This window comes from Pseudophryne corroboree, chromosome 8 (genome assembly GCF_028390025.1).
Source record: "Pseudophryne corroboree isolate aPseCor3 chromosome 8, aPseCor3.hap2, whole genome shotgun sequence".
Taxonomy (NCBI): domain Eukaryota; kingdom Metazoa; phylum Chordata; class Amphibia; order Anura; family Myobatrachidae; genus Pseudophryne; species Pseudophryne corroboree.
Genome location: NC_086451.1, coordinates 259,483,284 through 259,506,229, shown reverse-complemented (window position 1 = coordinate 259,506,229; position 22,946 = coordinate 259,483,284). Strand labels below are relative to the sequence as shown.

General features: G+C 46.3%; 1 protein-coding gene across 2 annotated transcripts in view; it reads left to right on the top strand.

The window, feature by feature from the left end:
* LOC134948916 (cysteine-rich hydrophobic domain-containing protein 2-like) overlaps nt 1–21,797 on the top strand; it is a 95,546-nt gene extending 73,749 nt beyond the window's left edge. Inside the window, exons 3-6 of one of the 2 annotated variants that reach the window (XR_010183056.1) lie at nt 12,525–12,680; nt 18,864–19,099; nt 19,649–19,705; nt 19,797–19,829. Coding sequence is in view for 1 of the 2 variants with exons in the window: in XM_063937197.1 (XP_063793267.1) it covers nt 12,525–12,680; nt 19,649–19,705; nt 19,797–19,856; nt 20,931–20,981 (324 nt within the window). In the remaining variant the exon portion in view is untranslated. Of the gene's footprint in view, nt 1–12,524; nt 12,681–18,863; nt 19,100–19,648; nt 19,706–19,796; nt 19,857–20,930 lie in introns of those variants that run through there. The other variant, XM_063937197.1, reaches the window with a different exon arrangement.
* Nucleotides 21,798–22,946: the final 1,149 nt, after the last annotated feature.

The following is a 22,946-nucleotide window of genomic DNA, read 5'->3' as shown; positions in this document are numbered from 1 at the left end:
GCACTGTGGACCCGCCAATGGACGGGTGATGCCGACTCAAAGGGGCATATGGAAGTTTTACCTTACAAAGGTGAGGTTGTATTTGGGGAAGGTCTTGCGGACCTGGTTTCCACAGCTACCGCGGGTAAAATTACTTTTTTGCCTTATGTTCCCCCACAGCAAAAGAAAACACCACAGTATCCGATGCAGTCCTTTCGGCCGCATAAGTCCAGAAGAGGTCGGGGCTCTTCCTTCCTCGCCAGAGGTAAGGGTAGAGGGAAAAGAATGCCTGCTACGGCCAGTTCCCAGGTACAGAAGTCCTCCCCGGCTCTATCTGCATGACGCTGGGGCTCCACTGAAGGAGTCCGCACCGGTGGGGGGCACGTCTTCGACTCTTCAGCCACGTCTGGGGTCAGTCGGACGTGGATCCTTGGGCGATGGTAATAGTATCCTAAGGCTACAAGCTGGAATTCGAAGACGTGCCTCCTCGCTGATTCTTCAAATCGGCTTTACCAGCTTCTCCCCCAGAGAGGGAGATAGTTTTAGCTGCAATTCAAAAGCTGTGTCAACAGCAAGTGATTATCAGGGTTCCCCTAATACATCAGGGAAAAGGTTACTATTCAACTCTATTTGTGGTCACGAAACCGGATGGCTCGGTCAGACCCTTTCTGAATCTAAAATCCCTAAACCTGTATCTAAAAATAGTTCAAATTCAAAATGGAATCTCTCCGGGCAGTGATCTCCAGCCTGGAAGGGGGGGATTTTATGGTGTCACTAGACATAAAGGATGCATACCTTCACGTACCCATATATCCCCCTCATCAGGCATACCTGAGATTCGCTGTACAGGACTGTCATTACCTGTTTCAGAAGGGCCGTTTGGGCTTTCCACGGCCCCGAGGGTATTCACCAATGTAATGGCGGAAATGATGGTGCTCCTGCGCAGGCAAGGAGTCACAATTATCCCGTACTTGGTCGATCTCCTGATAAAAGTGAGATCAAAGGAACAGTTGCAGAAAAGCGTGTCGCTCTCCCTGAGAGTGCTGCAGCAGCATGGTTGGATTCTAAATCTACCAAAGTCACAGTTTGTTCCAACGACTCGGCTGTCTTTCTTAGGCATGATTCTGGACACAGAACAAAACAGGGTTTTTCTCCCGATGGAAGAAGCCCAGGAACTCCAGAACATGGTCAGAGACCTGTTAAAATTCATCAGAAAATAACCCTGTCCCCCAGGGCCAGGGTGTCTCTCCTGTGGTGGCTGCAGAGTACTCACCTTCTAGAGGGTCGCAGGTTCGGCATTCAGGACTGGGTTCTGGTGACCACGGACGCGAGCCTCCGAGGAGGGGGAGCAGTCACACAAGGAAGGAATTTTCAGGGACTGTGGTCAAGCCAGGAGGCTTGTCTACACATCAACATACTGGAATTGAGGGCCATATACAACGGCCTACGACAAGCGGAGAATATTCTTCGCGACCTACCGGTTCTGATTCAATCGGACAACGTCACAGCCGTGGCTCATGTAAACCGCCGAGGCGGGACAAGAAGCAGAGTGGCAATGGCGGAAGCCACCAGGATTTTGCGCTGGGCAGAAAATCACGTATGCACTCTGTCAGCAGTATTCATTCCGGGAGTGGATAACTTGGAAGCAGACTTCCTCAGCAGACACGATCTCTATACAGGAGGTGGGGACTTCATCAAGAAGTTTTTGCAGAAATAACACATCTTTGGGGACTTCCTAAAATAGACATGATGGCGTCACGCCTCAACAAGAAGCTTCGAAGGTATTGTGCCAGGTCAAGGGACCCTCAGGCAGTAGCGGTGGACGCCCTGGTGACACCATGGGTGTTTCAGTCGGTCTATGTGTTCCCTCCTCTTCCTCTCATCTCAAAAATGTTGAGAATCATACGTCGAAAAAGAGTGCAGACAATACTCCTTGTTCTAGATTGGCCTCGAAGGGCCTGGTATTCAGATCTTCAGGAACTGCTCACAGAAGATCCTTGGCCTCTTCCTCTCAGGGAGGACCTGTTACAGCAGGGGCCCTGCGTATTCCAACACTTACCGCGGTTACGTTTGACGGCATGGCGGTTGAACACCGAATTCTAGCTGGGAAGGGTATTCTGGAAGAAGTCATCCCTCCTCTGATGAAGGCTAGGAAGGAGGTGACGGCGAAACATTATCACCGTATCTGGAGGAAGTATGTATCTTGGTGTGAAGCCAAGAATGCTCCTACAGAAGATTTCCATTTGGCCCGGTTTCTCCACTTTCTACAGACAGGAGTGGATATGGGCCTAAAGTTAGGCTCCATTAAGGTACAGATTTTGGTCCTATCTATATTCTTCCAGAAAGAATTGGCTTCTCTCCCAGAAGTCCGGACTTTTGCAAAGGGAGGGCTACACATCCAGCCCCCTTTTGTGCCCCCAGTGGCACCATAGGACCTTAACGGGGTGTTACAGTTCCTAATATCTCACTGGTTTGAGCCTCTTCAAATGGTTGAGTTAAAGTTTCTCACTTGGAGGGTGGTCATGTTGTTGGCCTTTGCATCTGCAAGGCGGTTGTCCGAATTGGCGGCCTTGTCTCATAAGAGCCCCTATCTCATTTTCCATGTGAATAGAGCAGAGTTGAGGACTCGTCCTCAATTTTTACCTAAGGTGGTGTCATTATTTCATATGAACCAACCTATTGTGGTGCCTGTGGCTACGGAAGGCTTGGAGGATTCTAAATCCCTTGAGGTAGTCAGGGCCTTCAAAATTTACGTAGCCAGGACGCCTCAGATTAGGAAAACAGAAGCTCTGTTTGTCTTGTATGAGGCCAACAAGGTTGGCGCTCCTGCTTCTAAGCAGACTATTGCTCGCTGGATCTGTAACACGATTCAGCAGGCTCATTCTACGGCTGGATTGCCGGTAGAAATTCGGTAAAGGCCCATTCCACTAGGAAGGTGGGCTCTTCTTGGGCGGCTGCCCGAGGCGTTTCGGCTTTACAGCTTTGCCGAGCGGCTACTTGGTCGGGTTCAAACACTTTTGCAAAATTGTACAAGTTTGATACCCTGGCTGATGAGAACCTCATGTTTGCTCAATCGGTGCTGCAGAGTCATCCGCACTCTCCCGCCCGGTTTGGAGCTTTGGTATAATCCCCATGGTCCTTACGGAGTCCCCAGCATCCTCTAGGACGTAAGAGAAAATAAGATTTTAAACCTACCGGTAAATCTTTTTCTCCTAGTCCGTAGAGGATGCTGGGCGCCCGTCCCAGGGCGGACAAAATTCTGCATTACTTGTATATGTTGTTGCTTACATAAGGGTTATGTTACAGTTAAGATCAGTCTTTGGCTGATGCTGTTTTGTTCATACGGTTAACTGGTTGCGTATATTCCAGGTTATACGGTGTGGATGGTGTGGGCTGGTATGAATCTTGACTTAGATTAACAAAAATCCTTTCCTCGTACTGTCCGTCTCCTCTGGGCACAGTTTCTCTAACTGAGGTCTGGAGGAGGGGCATAGAGGGAGGAGCCAGTGCACACCCATTCTATTCTAAAGTCTTTAGAGTGCCCATGTCTTCTGCGGAGCCCGTCTATCCCCATGGTCCTTACGGAGTCCCCAGCATCCTCTACGGACTAGGAGAAAAAGATTTACCGGTAGGTTTAAAATCTTATTTTTTGTCCCAACGCGATCACTGGTGTAGTGATACTCATGTACATAGAGCTCCTGAGCCCTGTATTATTCCATGTTTGGACCACAGTTAGGCTGGGTACACACAGGACTGCGATGTTGACGAACCCACCATCGCACCAACAGAGTGGCCGATCTAGGTAAGCATATGCACTTGCTAATCAGACGCTTGATATCTTAGTACTGTCTCTTGAAAGTGCCTGCCCAGCTGTGACTTCAGTCCCTGCAGCGAGTGTATGGGGTGGTTGGCGGACTTGGATACAATATATCTAGGTCTGCCCCTGGACCTGCTCATTGTAATTTCTCTTACGTCCTAGAGGATGCTGGGGACTCCGTAAGGACCATGGGGTATAGACGGGCTCCGCAGGAGATAGGGCACCTAAAAAGAACTTTGACTATGGGTGTGCACTGGCTCCTCCCTCTATGCCCCTCCTCCAGACCTCAGTTAGATCTTGTGCCCAGAGGAGAATGGGTGCACTGCAGAGAGCTCTCCAGAGTTTTCTGTTGAAAAAGAATTTTGTTAGGTTTTTTATTTTCAGAGAGTCCTGTTGGAAACAGGCTCCCTGCATCGTGGGACCGATGAGAGAGAAGCAGAGCTGGCTTGTCAAGTTCGGCACTGCTACTAAGGCTACTGGACACCATTAGCTCCAGAGGGAGTCGGAACACAGGTCTCACCTGGGGTTCGTTCCGGAGCCGCGCCGCCGTCCTCCTCACAGATGCCGAAGATAGAAGCCGGATGAGAAGGCAGAAGACATCTTAGGCGGCAGAAGACATCAGATCTTCATGAGGTAAGGGCCATTGCTCCCAGTCACACACAGAGCAGCACTGAAGGGTGCAGGGCGCAGGGGGGGGGGGCGTCCTGGTCAGCAATATTCCTCACTTTTGGGCAAATTCAAATAGATTAGGCTGCGGAGGCAGTAAATCTTAGAATCCCCCGCCATTTTAATAGAAAAGTCACTGTGACCGAAGCCCGCCGTCGGGTGGGCGGGGCTTGATCCTCAGCACTAACCAGCGCCATTTTCTCCACAGAAGCTGCATGCATGAACGCTGCTTCCCTGGTCTCTCCCCTGCTGAACTTCACAGGCTGGAAAAAAGAGGAGGGGGGCACATTAGCGACGCAGTGAATGGGAATTGGTATATTATATATAAAATAGCGCTATCTGGTCATATTTTTTTCCAGTGTTTTTAAGCGCTGGTGTGTGCTGGCATACTCTCTCTGTCTCTACTAAGGGCCTGGTTGGGGTTTTGTCCCCTTATAGGTTAATCCCTGTGTGTGTGGGGTGTCGGTACGTGTGTGTCGGTACGTGTGTGTCGACCTGTCTGAGGCGGAAGGCTTCTCCAAGGAGGAGGTGGAGCAAATGAGTGGTGTCCCCGTCGGTTGTGCCGACTCCGGATTGGATGGACATGTGGCATATGTTGAATGCAAGTGTGGCATCTTTACATAAAAGGCTTGATAAGGCTGAATTAGGGAGGACATCAGGGGGTCAATCCTCGGATTGGACAGACTCACAGGGCCCGTCGGGGTCTCAAAAACGTCCCTTAACACAAGACACTACTACCGACACGGATTCTGACTCCAGTGAAGACTACGACGAAGTAAAATTGCACCCTAGGGTGACTAAAACCATTCAGTGTATGATTGTGGCAATAAGGGATGTGTTACATATTGAGGATGAGCCCTCAGTCCCCGACACAAGGGTACACATGTTTAAGGGAAAGAAATAGATTATTAATTTTCCCGCATCTCATGAATTAAATGATTTCTTTGGAAAAGCTTGGGAGACTCCGGAAAAGATACCGCAGATCCCCAAAAGAATTTATATGGCATACCCCTTCCCTAAGCAGGACAGGGAGATTTGGGAATCATCCCCCACTGTGGACAAGGCCCTGACGCGCTTGTCCAAGAAAGTGGCGCTACAGTCTCCTGACACAGCGGCCCTTAAGGACCCTGCAGATCGCAGGCAAGAAACTACCTTAAAGTGTATTTATTCTCATACGGGTGCTGTGCTAAGACCGACAATTGCGTCGGCATGGGTGTGTAGCGCAATTGCAGCTTGGACAGATGAGCTGACAGATCAATTTGATAATATGGATAAGGATACTATATTCTTAACTCTAGCCCACATAAAAGACGCAGTCTTATTTATGAGGGATGCTCAAAGGGACATTGGATTGCTGGCTTCTAGGGCCAATGCCATGTCTATCTCAGCGAGAAGATCCTTATGGACTCGCCAATGGACGGGTGATGCGGATTCCAAAAAACATATGGAAGTACTACCCTATAAGGGTGATGTATTGTTTGGGGATGGGCTGACGGACCTGGTTTCCACAAATTTTTTACCATATATTCCCCAACAGCAAAAGAAAGTAACGCCCTATCAGATGCAGTCCTTTCGGTCGCACAAGTCCAGAAGAGGTCGGGGATCCTCTTTCCTCGCCAGAGGTAAGGGCAGAGGCAAAAGAGCACCTGCTTCGGCAGGTACCCAGGACCAAAAGTCCTCCCCGGCTGCTCCAAAACCCACAGCATGACGCTGGGGCTCCCCTGAGGGAGTGTCCGCACCGGTGGGGGCACGTCTTCGACTTTTCAGTCAGGCCTGGGTCAGTTCAGACCTGAATCCCTGGGTGTTGGAAATAGTTTCCCAGGGTTACAAATTGGAATTCTAGGAGGTGCCCCCGCGCCGATTTTTCAAATCGGCCCTACCAGCTTCCACATCGGAAAGGGATATAGTGTTAGCTGCAATTCAAACGCTGTGATAATCAAGTGATAATCAAGGTTCAGCAAGTGATAATCAACAGCAAGTGATAATCAAGGTTCCCCTGCACCAGCAGGGAAGAGGTTACTACTCAACCCTATATGTGGTCCCGAAACCGGACGGTTCGGTCAGACCTATTTTGAATCTGAAATCCCTAAACCTGTACATAAAAAGATTCAAATTCAAAATGGAATCACTCAGAGCAACATGGAGGAGGGGGAGTTTATGGTGTCTCTGGACATAAAGGATGTGTACCTTCATGTCTCCATTTATGCCCCCATCAGGAATACCTGAGATTCGCTGTACAGGATTGTCATTACCAATTTCAGACGTTGCCGTTTGGACTTTCCGCGGCCCCGAGGATTTTCACCAAGATAATGGCGGAAATGATGGTGGTCCTGCGCAAGCATGGAGTCACAATTATCCCATACTTGGACGATTTCCTGATAAAAGCGAGATCAATGGAGAAATTGCTGAGCAGTGTGGCGCTCTCTCTGAGAGTGCTCCAGCAACACGGTTGGATTCTAAATCTACCGAAGTCACAGTTGATTCCGACAACTCGACTACCGTTCCTAGGTATGATACTGGATACGGAACAAATGAAGGTCTTCCTCCCAATAGAGAGAGCCCAGGACATCCAGAATATGGTCAGAGACCTGCTAAAACCGAAAAAAGGGTGTCCGTTCACCAATGCACGCGAGTTCTGGGAAAAATGGTGGCGGCCTATGAGGCCATTCCCTTCAGAAGGTTCCATGCAAGGACTTTTCAATGGGACCTTCTGGACAAGTGGTCCGGGTCCCATCTGCACTTACATCGGAAAATAACTCTGTCCCCAGGGGCCAGAGTGTCTCTCCTGTGGTGGTTGCAAAGTGCTCACCTGCTGGAGGGTCGCAGGTTCGGAATTCAGGATTGGATCCTGGTTACCACGGACGCGAGCCTCCGAGGATGGGGAGCGGTCACACAGGGAAAAAAATTTCAGGGTCTTTGGTCAGACCAGGAGTCCTGTCTACACATCAATGTGTTGGAACTCGGGGCCATTTACAACGGCCTTCGACAAGCGGAGAGTCTTCTTCGAAACCTACCGGTTCTGATTCAATCGGACAATGTCACAGCAGTGGCTCATGTGAACCGCCAAGGCGGGACAAGAAGCAGAGTCGCGATGGCGGAAGCCACAAGGATTCTTCGCTGGGCGGAAAATCATGTAAGCGCTCTGTCGGCTGTCTTCATTCCGGGAGTGGACAACTGGGAAGCAGACTTCCTCAGCAGACACGATCTCCATCCAGGAGAGTGGGGTCTTCATCAAGAAGTCTTTGCAGACATAACACGTCTTTGGGGAACTCCTCAAATAGACATGATGGCGTAACGCCTCAACAAAAAGCTTCGGAGGTACTGTGCCAGGTCTCGGGACCCTCAGGCAGTGGCAGTAGATGCTCTGATAACACCGTGGCTGTTCAAATCGGTCTACGTGTTTCCTCCTCTTCCTCTCATCACAAAAGTGTTGAGGATCATAAGGCAATGAAACGTACAGACAATACTTGTTGTCCCAGACTGGCCTCGAAGGGCCTGGTACTCAGATCTACAAGAGATGCTCACAGGAGATCCCTGGCCTCTTCCTCTGAGGGAAGACCTGTTGCAACAGGGGCCCTGTGTATTTCAAGACTTACCGCGGCTACGTTTGACGGAATGGCGGTTGAACGCCGAATCCTAGCGAAAAAGGGGATTCCGGAAGAGGTCATCCCTACTTTAATTAGGGCTAGGAAGGAGGTGACGGTTAAGCATGATCACCGTATCTGGCGAAAGTATGTGTCTTGGTGTGAGACCAAGAATGCACCTACGGAAGTTTTTCATCTGGGTCGTTTTCTCCACTTCCTACAGACAGGAGTGGATATGGTCCTGAAATTAGGCTCTGTTAAGGTACAGATTTCGTCCCTCTCGATTTTCTTTCAGAAGGAATTGGCTTCTCTTCCAGAAGTCCAGACGTTTGTAAAGGGAGTGCTGCATATCCAGCCCCCCTTTTGTGCCTCCAGTGGCACCATGGGACCTGAACGTGGTGTTGCAGTTCCTAAAATCACACTGGTTTGAACCGCTTAACAAGGTTGAGTTGAAATTTCTTACCTGGAAGGTGGTCATGCTGTTGGCCTTGGCATCAGCAAGGCGAGTGTCTGAATTGGCGGCTTTGTCACACAAGAGCCCCTACTTGATTTTTCATGTGGATCGAGCTGAATTGAGGACACGTCCGCAATTTTTGCCTAAAGTGGTTTCTTCGTTCCATATGAATCAACCTATTCTGGTGCCTGTGGCTACAAGTGACCTGGAGGATTCCAGATCCCTGGATGTAGTCAGGGCCTTAAAGATTTATGTAGCCAGAACGGCTAAAATTAGGAAAACAGAGGCTCTGTTTGTCCTGTATGCTGCTAATAAGATTGGCGCACCTGCTTCGAAACAGACTATTGCTCGCTGGATCTGTAATACGATTCAGCAGGCTCATTCTACGGCTGGATTGCCGGTACCAAATTCGGTTAAAGCCCATTCCACTAGGAAGGTGGGCTCTTGGGCGGCTGCCCGAGGCGTCTCAGCATTACAGCTTTGCCGAGCTGCGACTTGGTCGGGGTCAAACACTTTTGCTAAATTCTACAAGTTTGATACCCTGGCTGATGAGGACCTAGCGTTTGCTCAGTCGGTGCTGCGGAGTCATACGCACTCTCCCGCCCGATTGGATGCTTTGGTATAAACCCCATGGTCCTTACGGAGTCCCCAGCATCCTCTAGGACGTAAGAGAAAATAAGATTTTAAACCTACCGGTAAATCTATTTCTCCTAGTCCGTAGAGGATGCTGAGCGCCCGTCCCAGTGTGGAAACTGCAAGACTTGTATATAGTTGTTGCTTACATAAGGGTTATTTTACAGTTGGAATAGGTCTTGGACCGTTACTGTCGTTTGTTCATACTGTTAACTGGTTATGTATGTTCCAGGTTACATGGTATGATTGGTGTGGGCTGGTATGAATCTTGCCCTTGGATTGCTAAATCTTGCCTTGTATTGTCCATCTCCTCTGGGCAGAATTCTCTAACTGAGGTCTGGAGGAGGGGCATAGAGGGAGGAGCCAGTGCACACCCATAGTCAAAGTTCTTTTTAGGTGCCCTATCTACTGCGGAGCCCGTCTATACCCCATGGTCCTTACGGAGTCCCCAGCATCCTCTACGGACTAGGAGAAATAGATTTACCGGTAGGTTTAAAATCTTATTTTAGTTTAAAATGAACTGGAGAGCATTATAATGTTACATAATATGAATGTGCCACAATATGTAGTGGGAACATTGTATATCATAATGTGCGTTTGGTGTACCTTGATGCATAATGTGTACTGACAGCCCTACAATGGTTCAGAAAACGAATTACAGCACTACTATGCAGCATAACCGTACCTAAGGCACTACTTTGACTCAGAAAATTACTAGGGCACTATTATGGGGAATTAAATTAACAACTGCAATGGAGAGGTGTCTCTCTAGAAGTATTGGGACAGGGGCCTCTTCTAAATGTTGCTATGGGGCCCACATAATGTTTGCCTACGCCCCTGACTTGAGCTGTACCCAGTTTAGCCAAAACCCCAGAAATGCAGTATATACCCGTTGTGGTGGCTGGTGCTAGATCTGAGAGAATGTTTCTGTTACTGATTGTGGTTATGAGCTGGACTCGCCCATTTCGCTTGATCCATTCCCAGGGCAGGGTAGAACAAAACCAAGAATTGAAGTATGTACCCATTGTGGTGACTGGTGCCAGATCTGAGAGAGTGCTTTTGTTGCGGACTGTGGTTATGAGCAGGACCTGGTTAAATTATTTGACAAAGGGGGTCTATTTACTAAGCCTTGTATGGAGATAAAGTCGCTGGAGATAAAGTACCAGCCAATCGGCTCCTAACTGTCATTTTTCAAACCCAGCCTGTGACGTGGCAGTTAGGAGCCGATTGACTGGTACTTTATCTCCAGCGACTTTATCTCCATCCAAGGCTTAGTAAATAGACCCCTAAGTCATGCCAAAGTATTTCTCATCCTGGGATTTGACCACACACTGCAATTTTATCCAGATCAGAGCTTTGTGTCTCATGAGGGCTCCTAAGTTTGCGTAGTTGAAAAGGGAAGACATTATTTTGTCCATTGTCATGCTGTTGACTGGACAATGTCGACATTGTCGTAATGTAATTTAAAGCATTGCTGCTATAGTCATTCTTATAACTGGATACATATGATATCCCGGCAGACGGGATGCCATTTGTGACTATACCAACAGTGGCATCCCTTTTGCTGGAAAATTTATCTATCTGTCTATCTCTGCACCCACTATATTAACGAACCATAATAAACAGTGGAGTTGTAAGACGTAACCGACCTGCTTTAAATTTAGTGGCTGTGCATCTAAAATAATGCCTGTTCCATCAAATTAGAACCTACAGTATCCCATACCCCTGTCTATTTGAAAACCTTATAGCCCCTTGATGAGTTTTCTCTAACGCTGTGTAGCACCAAATGAGAATAGCAAAGGTCCGAACTGTATGTGATATTTTTTCATGTTCAAAACCTTTTAAAATATCATGTCTCTTTAAATTAATTTAATTAAGCTCTTTTCAAAATAATTTGAATTAAGGCCCATTGCTCTGCTTTAGAATGTATTTTTTTTTCTCTTTAGTAATGTACAGTTATTTGTGTGGTACTTCTGGTTTGCAGACAATAGAATCCGTTACCTGAAGATTTATGGTGCTATGTGCCCTAGCATGCACCAGGTGACAACAAAGTGAGTTGTTGGACCTTAAGGGAAGACACCACAGTTTCCTGCCCCAATGCCCTCAACCATAAGAAATTGTATGGAAAGATAAGCCTACAGTTCAGGGGTGCGAGTCATAAAATGTTCCTCTGGTATTGTCAACAGAGATGACAGGTGATTGATAGGGTCATGATACCGGTGTCCCTCCCCCCCCCCCCTTTCAACCAGATCAAGCCTGCTGGGCTTTACTCAGGTTTTCGCTGTTTGCTGGCTTCTTTGCATCCTGTCGTAAAATATTACGACCCCCTTTTAACAATGTTTAAAAGAAAAGGAGAAAAGATGCCTAAAGGAAATAATGCGTCTTTACAGTGTGTAGAGGAATACAACCCGAATTAGGCCTCTTATCTTTTTCTTCCGAAGAGACAAAAAACATTTGAATTTTTTTTTTACCTATTACAAAAGTAACCTAGAAAACAAACAGTTTGTGCGTCCATGGTGCAACAGTTGCTGTTCTGTTGTCTATAAAAACATTTTTTGTCAATTTGGCCTTTTAGTAAAGTAGTGTCGTTTCATATCAAATATATATGAAAAAAAGTATCAAGCAAGTCTTGAGTCCACACAAGCTAACACATCGTGTGAGGTGTTAAATGCATTGCATGCCATTGTTTGTAATTTTTTTTTTTTTTTTTTTTTATCATGTCTCCCCTCAGTTTACAGCTCATAATAGGTAATGTGGTAGAGGTTAAGAGGTATGCAACTGAGTTCCCGGGGCGGGCAGGATACAGACGCCGGGAGCCCGACCACTGACAATGCCAACAGGGGCTATTCCCACTCGTGGGTGTCCACGACACCCATAGTGTGGAAATAGAACCTGTGGCGAGAGCAGCCAGCCTGCAAGGGGATTCTTTGTGCTCGCCCCGCTGCCGGCATACTGACGATCGGGAAGCCGTTGTCTGCATATTGACGGCCGACCTACCGATCGTCTGTATATCATACTGATCCCAGCTAAGACTGTAGAGCAACTTAAACATGCTTGGGATAGGCATATTAATATCATAACAAAGACCTAAGGTTCAAAAAAGGGTTGAGATTACCTAAAGGATAAAAAACAAAACAAAAAAAAAACAAAAGGGGCAGACTAGATGGGCCAAGTGGTTCTCATCTGCCATCAAATTCTGTGTTTCTATGTTTCGAACTCTACTAATCTATAGCATATAACATTGGTTTGGACTATTTTATATTATGAATAGTAGTTTACTGCAAAATATTTCTTTGTTCAATAGTAGTGGAAACAATCTGTGGAAAGATTCTGTGGATTAAATCTGTGGTTGTATCATTTATTAACCGAAAAACTTGGTTTGTGATTGCAGGTAGCACCAGAAGAATATAAAATTAGTATTGGGCGTGTGAATGCATGCTTAAGGAAGAATCTCCCCCTCAATGTGAAATGGTTGCTATGTGGCTGTATCTGCTGCTGTTGTACATTGGGCTTCAGTTTGTGGCCTGTTATATGCATGAACAAAAGGGTAAGTAATTGTACTCAGTACAGTTTTATAGAGATGGATGAGTTTACAGTTGCTCCTTACCATTGAATAGATTAACATAGCTGATATTTTATTTCTTGACAATAGATGCAAAATTAGGAAGCTAATCGTGTTATTTTCTTAGGACATATTTAATAAATTTTTTATTTTATTTTAAGATATTGCTGGAAAAAATAGGTACAGTATAAGATAAATTTACTAGTCTACGACTACAAGAAGTTAACACTGGTATTTAGACTAGGAAGTCTAAGGACTATATTTACTAAGGGGAGGCTTTTTAAAGCCGCCGCTATTCGATTGTTCTGGCTTTGGGATTTATAAGGGCAGTAATATTAAATGCAGAACATTCCTGGTTTTGCATCTAATATTATTGTCCTTTTAAATCCTGCAGCCAAAATACTGTGATTTCTCTGACGTCCTAGTGGATGCTGGGAACTCCGTAAGGACCATGGGGAATAGACGGGCTCCGCAGGAGGCTGGGCACTCTAAAAGAAAGATTAGGTACTATCTGGTGTGCACTGGCTCCTCCCTCTATGCCCCTCCTCCAGACCTCAGTTAGAATCTGTGCCCGGCCAGAGCTGGATGCACCTAGTGGGCTCTCCTGAGCTTGCTAGAAAAGAAAGTATTTGTTAGGTTTTTTATTTTCAGTGTCAGTGAGATCTGCTGGCAACAGACTCACTGCTACGTGGGACTGAGGGGAGAGAAGCAAACCTACCTGCTTGCAGCTAGCTTGTGCTTCTTAGGCTACTGGACACCATTAGCTCCAGAGGGTTCGAACACAGGGCCTGACCTCGATCGTCCGTTCCCAGAGCCGCGCCGCCGTCCCCCTTGCAGAGCCAGAAGACAGAAGAAACGACGAAATCGGCGGCTGAAGACTCCTGTCTTCATTAAGGTAGCGCACAGCACTGCAGCTGTGCGCCATTGCTCCCACAGCACACCACACACTCCGGTCACTGTAGGGTGCAGGGCGCTGGGGGGGGGGGGGGGGGGGCGCGGCACCCTGGGCAGCAATTATAATACCTTTTGGCACAAATTATACACATAATACAGTCTGGCACTGTATATGTGTGCAAACCCCCACCATTAAGTCACACAAAACGCGGGACAGAAGCCTGCCGCTGAGGGGGCGGGGCCTTCTTCCTCAGCACACCAGCGCCATTTTCCCTTCACAGCTCCGCTGGAAGCAGCTCCCCAGGCTCTCCCCTGCAGTATCTGGATACAAGAAGGGTAAAAAAGAGAGGGGGGGCACTTAAATTTAGGCGCAAATAAGAAAGTAAGCAGCTATTGGGAAAAATCACTTATTATAGTGTACATCCCTGTGTTATATAGCGCAGTGGTGTGTGCTGGCATACTCTCTCTCTGTCTCCCCAAAGGACTTTGTGGGGTCCTGTCCTCAGTCAGAGCATTCCCTGTGTGTGTGCGGTGTGTCGGTACGGCTGTGTCGACATGTTTGATGAGGGTTACGTGGAGGCGGAGCAGGGGCAGATTAGTGTGGTGTCGCCCCCGACGGGGCCGACACCTGATTGGATGGATATGTGGAAGGTCTTAACCGACCGTGTCAACTCCGTCAGGGGCTCATAAACGCCCTCTGGCTCAGATGGTAGACACAGATGTCGACACGGAGTCTGACTCCAGTGTAGATGAGGATGAGACAAATGTACAGTCTACAAAGGCCATCCGATGCATGATTACTGCAATGAAAGATGTATTGCACATTTCTGACGTTAACCCGGTTACCACCAAGAGGGGTATTATGTTTGGGGAGAAAAAGCAGCCAGTGACTTTTCCCCCATCTGATGAATTAAATGATTTGTGTGAAGAAGCGTGGAGTTCCCCTGATAAGAAACTAGTGATTTCTAAGAGGTTACTGATGGCGTACCCTTTCCCGCCAACGGATAGGTTACGTTGGGAAACATCCCCTAGGGTGGACAAGGCGCTCACACGCTTATCTAAAAGGGTGGCACTGCCGTCTCAGGATACGGCCGCCCTAAAGGAGCCTGCGGATAGAAAGCAGGAAGCTATCCTGAAGTCTGTGTATACACACTCTGGTACTCTACTGAGACCTGCTATTGCTTCAGCCTGGATGTGTAGTGCTGCAGCAGCATGGACTGATACCCTGTCAGACAACATTGATTCCCTCGACAGGGATACTATTTTGCTAACCATGGAACATATAAAAGACGTCGTCTTATATATGCGGGATGCCCAGAGGGACATTTGCCTGCTGGCATCTAGAATTAATGCAATGTCCGTTTCTGCCAGGAGAGTATTATGGACTCGGCAGTGGACAGGTGATGCTGATTCTAAAAAACACATGGCGGTTTTGCCTTATAAGGGTGAGGAATTGTTCGGGGATGGTCTCTCGGACCTCGTATCCACAGCAACAGCTGGGAAGTCGACTTTTTTACCTCAGGTTCCCTCACAGCCTAAGAAAGCACCGTATTATCAAATGCAGTCCTTTCGGCCTCAGAAAGGCAAGCGGGTCAGAGGCGCATCCTTTCTGGCCAGAGGCAGGGGTAGAGGAAAGAAGCTGCACCAGGCAGCCAGTTCCCAGGAACAAAAATCCTCCCCTGCTTCCACTAAGTCCACCGCATGACGTTGGGGCTCCACTGGCGGAGCCAGGTGCGGTGGGGGCGCGTCTCCGAAACTTCAGCAACCAGTGGGTTCGCTCACAAGTGGATCTCTGGGCTGTACAAATTGTATCTCAGGGATACAAGCTGGAGTTTGAGGCGACTCCCCCTCGCCGTTACCTCAAATCAGCCTTGCCAGCTCCTCCCAGGGAAAGGGAGATAGTACTGGCGGCAATTCACAAGCTGTACCTCCAGCAGGTGATAATCAAGGTCCCCCTCCTTCAACAGGTAAGGGGTTACTATTCCACAATGTTTGTGGTACCGAAACCGGACGGTTCGGTGAGACCCATTCTAAATTTAAAATCCTTGAACACTTATATAAAGAAGTTCAAGTTCAAAATGGAATCACTCAGGGCGGTTATTGCAAGCCTGGAAGAGGGGGATTTTATGGTGTCGCTGGACATCAAGGATGCTGACTTGCATGTCCCCATTTACCCACCTCACCAGGAGTACCTCAGGTTTGTGGTACAGGACTGTCAATTCCAGACTTTGCCGTTTGGTCTCTCCACGGCTCCGAGAATATTTACCAAGGTAATGGCCGAAATGATGATACTCCTTCGAAGAAAGGGAGTTATAATTATCCCGTACTTGGACGATCTCCTCATAAAGGCGAGGTCCAGAGAGCAGTTGTTGGTCAGCGTAGCACACTCTCAGGAAGTGTTGCAACAGCACGGCTGGATTCTGAATATCCCAAAGTCGCAGCTGATTCCTACGACGCGTCTGCTTTTCCTGGGAATGATTCTGGACACAGAACAGAAGAAGGTGTTTCTCCCGGAGGAGAAGGCCCAGGAATTGTCATCTCTGGTCGGGGACCTCCTGAAACCAAAACAGGTGTCGGTGCATCACTGCACGCGAGTCCTGGGAAAGATGGTGGCTTCTTACGAAGCAATTCCCTTCGGCAGGTTCCATGCAAGGATCTTTCAGTGGGATCTGTTGGACAAATGGTCCGGATCGCATCTTCAGATGCATCGGTTGATCACCCTGTCCCCAAGGGCCAGGGTGTCTGTGCTGTGGTGGCTGCAGAGTGCTCAACTTCTCGAGGGACGCAGGTTCGGCATACAGGACTGGGTCCTGGTGACCACGGATGCAAGCCTCCGAGGATGGGGGGCAGTCACTCAGGGAAGAAACTTCCAAGGACAGTGGTTAAGTCTGGAGACTTCTCTACACATAAATATATTGGAACTAAGGGCCATCTACAACGCCCTGAGTCAAGCAGAGCCCCTGCTTCAAAACCAATCAGTACTGATTCAGTCAGACAACATCACGGCGGTCGCCCATGTAAACCGCCAGGGCGGCACAAGAAGCAGGATGGCGATGGCAGAAGCCACAAGGATTCTTCGATGGGCGGAGAATCACGTGCTAGCACTGTCAGCAGTGTTCATTCCGGGAGTGGACAACTGGGAAGCAGACTTCCTCAGCAGACACGACCTCCACCCGGGAGAGTGGGGACTTCATCAAGAAGTCTTCACAAAGATTGTAAATCGCTGGGAACTACCACAGGTGGACATGATGGCGTCCCGCCTCAACAAAAAGCTAAAAAAATATTGCGCCAGGTCACGGGACCCTCAGGCGATAGCTATGGACGCACTAGTGACACCGTGGGTGTACCAGTCGGTTTATGTGTTCCCTCCTCTTCCTCTCATACCCAAGGTACTGAGGATAGTAAGAAAGAGAGAAGTAAGAACTATACTCATCGTTCCGGATTGGCCAAGAAGAACTTGGTACCCAGAACTACAAGAAATGATTTCAGAGGACCCATGGCCTCTGCCTCTCAGACAGGACCTGTTACAACAGGGGCCCTGTCTGTTCCAAGACTTACCGTGGCTGCGTTTGACGGCATAGCGGTTGAACGCCGGATCCTAGCGGAAAAGGGCATTCCGGATGAAGTTATTCCTACGCTGATGAAGGCTAGGAAAGACGTGACAGCAAAACATTATCACCGTATATGGCGAAAATATGTTGCTTGGTGTGAGGCCAGGAAGGCCCCTACAGAGGAATTCCAGCTGGGTCGAGTCCTGCACTTCCTACAGTCAGGAGTGTCTATGGGCCTAAAATTAGGATCTATAAAGGTCCAGATTTCGGCCCTATCTATTTTCTTTCAAAAAGAACTGGCTTCACTGCCTGAAGTTCAGACGTTTGTTAAGGGAGTGCTGCATATTCAGCCCCCTTTTGTGCCTCCAGTGGCACCTTGGGATCTTAACGTTGTGTTGGATTTCCAGAAATCACACTGGTTTGAGCCACTTAAGACCGTGGAACTAAAGTATCTCACGTGGAAGGTGGTCATGCTGTTGGCCTTGGCTTCAGCTAGGCGTGTGTCAGAATTGGCGGCTTTGTCATGTAAAAGCCCGTATCTGATCTTCCATATGGACAGGGCAGAATTGAGGACTCGTCCCCAATTTCTCCCAAAGGTGGTATCAGCGTTTCATTTGAACCAACCTATTGTGGTGCCTGCGGCTACTCGGGACTTGGAGGCTTCCAAGTTGCTGGACGTAGTCCGGGCTTTGAAAATTTTATGTTTCCAGGACGGCTGGAGTCAGGAAAACTGACTCGCTCTTTATCCTGCATGCACCCAACAAGCTGGGTGCTCCTGCTTCAAAGCAAACTATTGCTCGCTGGATCTGTTGCATGATTCAGCAGGCACATTCTGCGGCTGGACTGCCGCATCCTAAATCAGTCAAAGCCCATTCCACAAGGAAGGTGGGCTCTTCTTGGGCGGCTGCCCGAGGGGTCTCGGCTTTACAGCTTTGCCGAGCTGCTACTTGGTCGGGTTCAAACACATTTGCTAAATTCTACATATTTGATACCCTGGCTGAGGAGGACCTTGCCTTTGCTCATTCGGTGCTGCAGAGTCATCCGCACTCTCCCGCCCGTTTGGGAGCTTTGGTATAATCCCCATGGTCCTTACGGAGTTCCCAGCATCCACTAGGACGTCAGAGAAAATAAGAATTTACTCACCGGTAATTCTATTTCTCGTAGTCCGTAGTGGATGCTGGGCGCCCGTCCCAAGTGCGGACTCTCTGCAATACATGTATATAGCTATTGCTTAACTAAAGGGTTATTGTTATGAGCCATCTGTTACTGAGGCTCAGTTGTTGTTCATACTGTTAACTGGGTATGGTTATCACAAGTTGTACAGTGTGATTGGTGTGGCTGGTATGAGTCTTACCCTGGATTCCAAATCCTTTCCTTGTTGTGTTAGCTCTTCCGGGCACAGTTTCCTTAACTGAGGTCTGGAGGAGGGGCATAGAGGGAGGAGCCAGTGCACACCAGATAGTACCTAATCTTTCTTTAAGAGTGCCCAGTCTCCTGCGGAGCCCGTCTATTCCCCATGGTCCTTACGGAGTTCCCAGCATCCACTACGGACTACGAGAAATAGAATTACCGGTGAGTAAATTCTTATTTTTTCTTAGTCTCACTATTGTTCAGTTGGTATCTTTTAAGACCTATTACACTGTTTACCCTTTTTGTAATAAAAAAAAAAAAAATCCCCTCTTCGTTATGTGTACTAGAGAAGGCCTTTATTCTGCTCTTGCAGGGTCCGTTATTTAAAATTGCTGCTTCTGTCCCTCCATCATTCAAAATCCCAGCATCAGTAGTTTTATTACTAGGAGTGTAATAATGCTGTATAGTCCTAGTACTTTGAGCATTGAATGCATGATTCTGTGGCAAGAGGCAAGGCTGAACAAGGAGGCCTACGTGGCTGTTAGGGATTCAGCCCATTCATCAGGGACCCCTACAGTGTAATGGTTGGCAGTGGTCCTCTTCGAAATAGTACGTATATATATATACTGTAGTTGCTTTTGGTGGCATATTACGAAATAGATTTTACAAATACACAGTGAATTTGGAAATACTACAATATTTAACACAGTGTTAACTAATGTTTTAAAAGTACAGCAGAACAGAGGTCAATTACGGATGTGGGTTAATGTATCATTTCATTATCCGGACTTCGAATGCTCAAATAATTTATGCTGTAAAAAAATGTTTTTATCTTTTTCTGTCCATCCTACAGCAGTTTCACTTAGAAAAAAAAAACTTTGTTTTTTGGTCATTTATGACATGTTGAAAAATATGCAGGATTTACTTTTAATGTACAAGTTAAGTAATACAAATGGATTTCAGCTACCCTGAGCAAAGGACATCTGTTTTACTATTTGCCTTGCAAAGGATGTGTTGGCATAAATTGTACTTTCTTCGGTCCTTTAACCAACTGTATGCGTCTTTGGAGAGCTAGGTATCCTGCCAACTGTCAGTGGGTCATATGATTTATTTATAAATTCAGGCTAATTTCCAATGTTGAATCTTATATTATGGTAGACCAGAAGATCCATTCACAAGCTTTTGGACTGGGAGAATAACAGAATGTATCACAAGGTAAGAGGTTCAAAGGTAAATGTGCCTGAAAGAATGTTTTCAATGGTTTTTCATTAACATTGCAACGTATACTGTTTTGTTTTTTTTCCAGCTTGGCTTGCACTGGAAATTAAGCAGAAGGAAATGTGAATCAAACAATTTGATGGAATACGTGAGTATAGCTGTCTGTATATGATATCATGTATTTCAAGCCCACTTTCTAGTTTTCACTTAGGGCGGAATTCAATTGAGGTCGAAGGGTGCAAATTACCACGGCATGTAAATGCCGGCAACAACAGCTCTTTTCGCACCTTTCACCTGGGCAGTTTGAACCCTGATTTGCTCAAGTGCTCGCTACCCTATTGGGTAGCAAAAACTTTTGAGCAAGAGCCCGCAGCTGCGCATAATTTAGCCAGGCGAACAAATTTGCCCTCAATTGAATCCCCCCCCCCTTCTTCCCCATCACATCTCTACCAGAAGACAATTAATTGCTTTTTATATTACTTCTCTACATAACCTTTATACTGTCTATGAAGAGCATGCTGGTAGAGCTTAGAATGTACTTAGGAGATGTACGAACATTAGATAATTAGCTTAGCGGTAACTGCACAGGTTATGTGCAGCAGGTACCGCTTCCCTGCATGCGTCAAGGCATGGAAATGACAGGCATGATAGTTGATGGGCGCACCTCTGTACCTTCATATGGTGGCTACTTCGATTTTGCCTGCACCATCTAGCGCTACTGCACATCTCTGGCTGACGGAAAAAATGCAGCCAGGAGCTTGAGCACACAAACGCTAAAAAAATGTTTTTTTTATTTTTAAATGTTCCCATAGCTTCCCTAACTTGCATATGCGCTCTAAACCAGCTGGGAATGCAGCTATGTAGGTGAGACCAGCGCATGTTCAGTATGCCTTCATGCGCTTGTCTCCATGCCAATATTGGCAGAGCAGGAATCGCAGAAGAGTTCTCCCTTCAGAAACTTCTGCTTAGGAGCTTCATATTTGAAAATATCTTACTAATGGCAATGACTTTGGCATAAAATGAAATTGCTTTTGTTATTCCTTTGCTCTATATTGCTCGTAACACTGTCAAATCCACTGACTATCTGTGTATGTAGATTCTCCAGGTTAAAGTGTATTTTATTCATTATTATTTCCTACTAACGCCTGATTTACAATAAATGTGGTGATCTAGGAAAACTGTAAGCAGATTTGTTGACGGCAGTTGCAATTTTCCGTTACAGGTCATACTAATAGAATTCTTACCAAAGTATCCGATCTTTCGGCCGGACTGAAAAGAAAACGCCCCCACTTCATTTCATGTTGTTTTGTTACCTGTCATTCCTACCCTTCGTGCCTTTTTTAGATGGTTTTGGAAAGAAAAGGTATACTACTACTGTGTTTGAAAAAATACAAAAGTCTTTCTTTTGCATAGCAGTATGGTATCCTAATAGTTCCAGTATTTTTTATTATGTAGGAAAAGGAAAAAAAAAAAAAAGATTTGCACACTTATTTTTTTATGTTAAGGGAAGCTTTCTGTGTTGCACTTCATTTTAGCCTGTGCAGTGCAAAAGTGTCAAGCAGCTGGCATACCACTCACAGCACCTCACACCTGGAATTAGTGTTATATACACATACATGTATATAGTTGCAGTTAGGCATGTACATCAGTGCTGCTTTGACTAGCTTGTTGCCTTACTGTCCCTACATCTATTTTCCACTAGTATAATGTATGGTTCAATCCATTTACTTTATACCCTACATAAAAACCACACACGGTTATACACGTATCTTCTAAAGCAGGGCGAGCAAGCCCATGTACAGGCTTGGTATGCTGCTGGGACTCATAGTTCAGCACATCTGGCGAGTCACAAATTGCCCTAGTCTGTTATAAAGGATAAGGTTTATGTATAGCTGCACAGATCTATCTATAGAAACTAGACATTCTGTCATCAGTTAGAAAGATATGTGATGTGTCAAGATCTCAAAATGATATATATATTGTAAGCTGAAATGGATTATTTAACCAAAAAAAATGTAAATATTGCCTTTTTCAGACCTGCAAGTGTTATACTTCTGTTTACAGAATGTAATATAGCTGTTACAATGTTGCCAATGATTCTGTATCAATTTTAGATGTACATGTAGGCATCATTTGATTGTATGAACCATTTCACTCTCTTGTATTTACACTTTGCTTTGTGCTGCTGGTCTCTCTTATCAGCTGTGGCCAACAGTCTGTTTTTTTTTTTTTGTAAAGCCATAATCAGTTTATGGAGAGGATGAGAGAGCAGACTTGTGTGTGAGCGGGCAGCAGACCTCTACCGTCCTGTAAATTTTTTTCAGAACCTAACTAGAGAACTTGAACATTTGTTGTTTACTATAGATGTGTTGTCGAGCACATGACCGAACACTGCCATGTTAACTGGGTAAAATTGGTGTCTCTTTAAACTTGTCTCTTCCCCTTGGCACAGGATACGTCATATACTGGTGATGCTACTAAGAGCCAAGCCTTTAATTCTTTCATTGCGTAGACTAAGGTGGAAGCAAACCAAAAAAGCAAGCAACTGGGCAAAACCATGTTGCTCTGCAGGTGGGGCAGATGTAACATGTGCAGAAGATTTAGATTTGGGGGGGGGGGGGGGGTGCAAACTGAAATCTAAATTGCAGCGTAAAAATAAAGCTGTCTAATATTTGTTGGCTCCAGCAAAAGCAGACCGTATTTACCCTGCACAGAAGATATATAAATGTATTTTCTCCCCTTGCAATGCACAATGGTTTGCTCCAGATACAAACTAACATCTGTCTTGCTTCCAAATCGTGCCCTAAATGTAGGTAAGCTTTCTCTGCGAAAACATAGAAATATAGAATTTAACGGCAGATAAGTACCACTTGGCCCATCTAGTCGGCCCCTTTTTTTATCCTTTAGGTAATCTCAACCCTTTTTGAACTTTAATTCTGTGTAATGCAATCTGTCTAATGGCACTGTATAATCATTGTTAGTCTTCACTGTCCTTTTACATAGTGGCTTTATATGGACACTGTATAGCTAACTGCTCCCAGCATTTAGAAATGGCAAGACACCAATTTGGTTAAAAAAACAAAAACTGTTTCTATTTATAGCCAATATATATTTTAGATGGTTTGCTGTGACTGTAACCTGGGAAATCACTATATACCTATAAGGGTTTAATACATTTAAGTAACCTGTTGCTCTTTATCCCATTTCTACATTTTCCTATAAAGTATTATAGACTGGT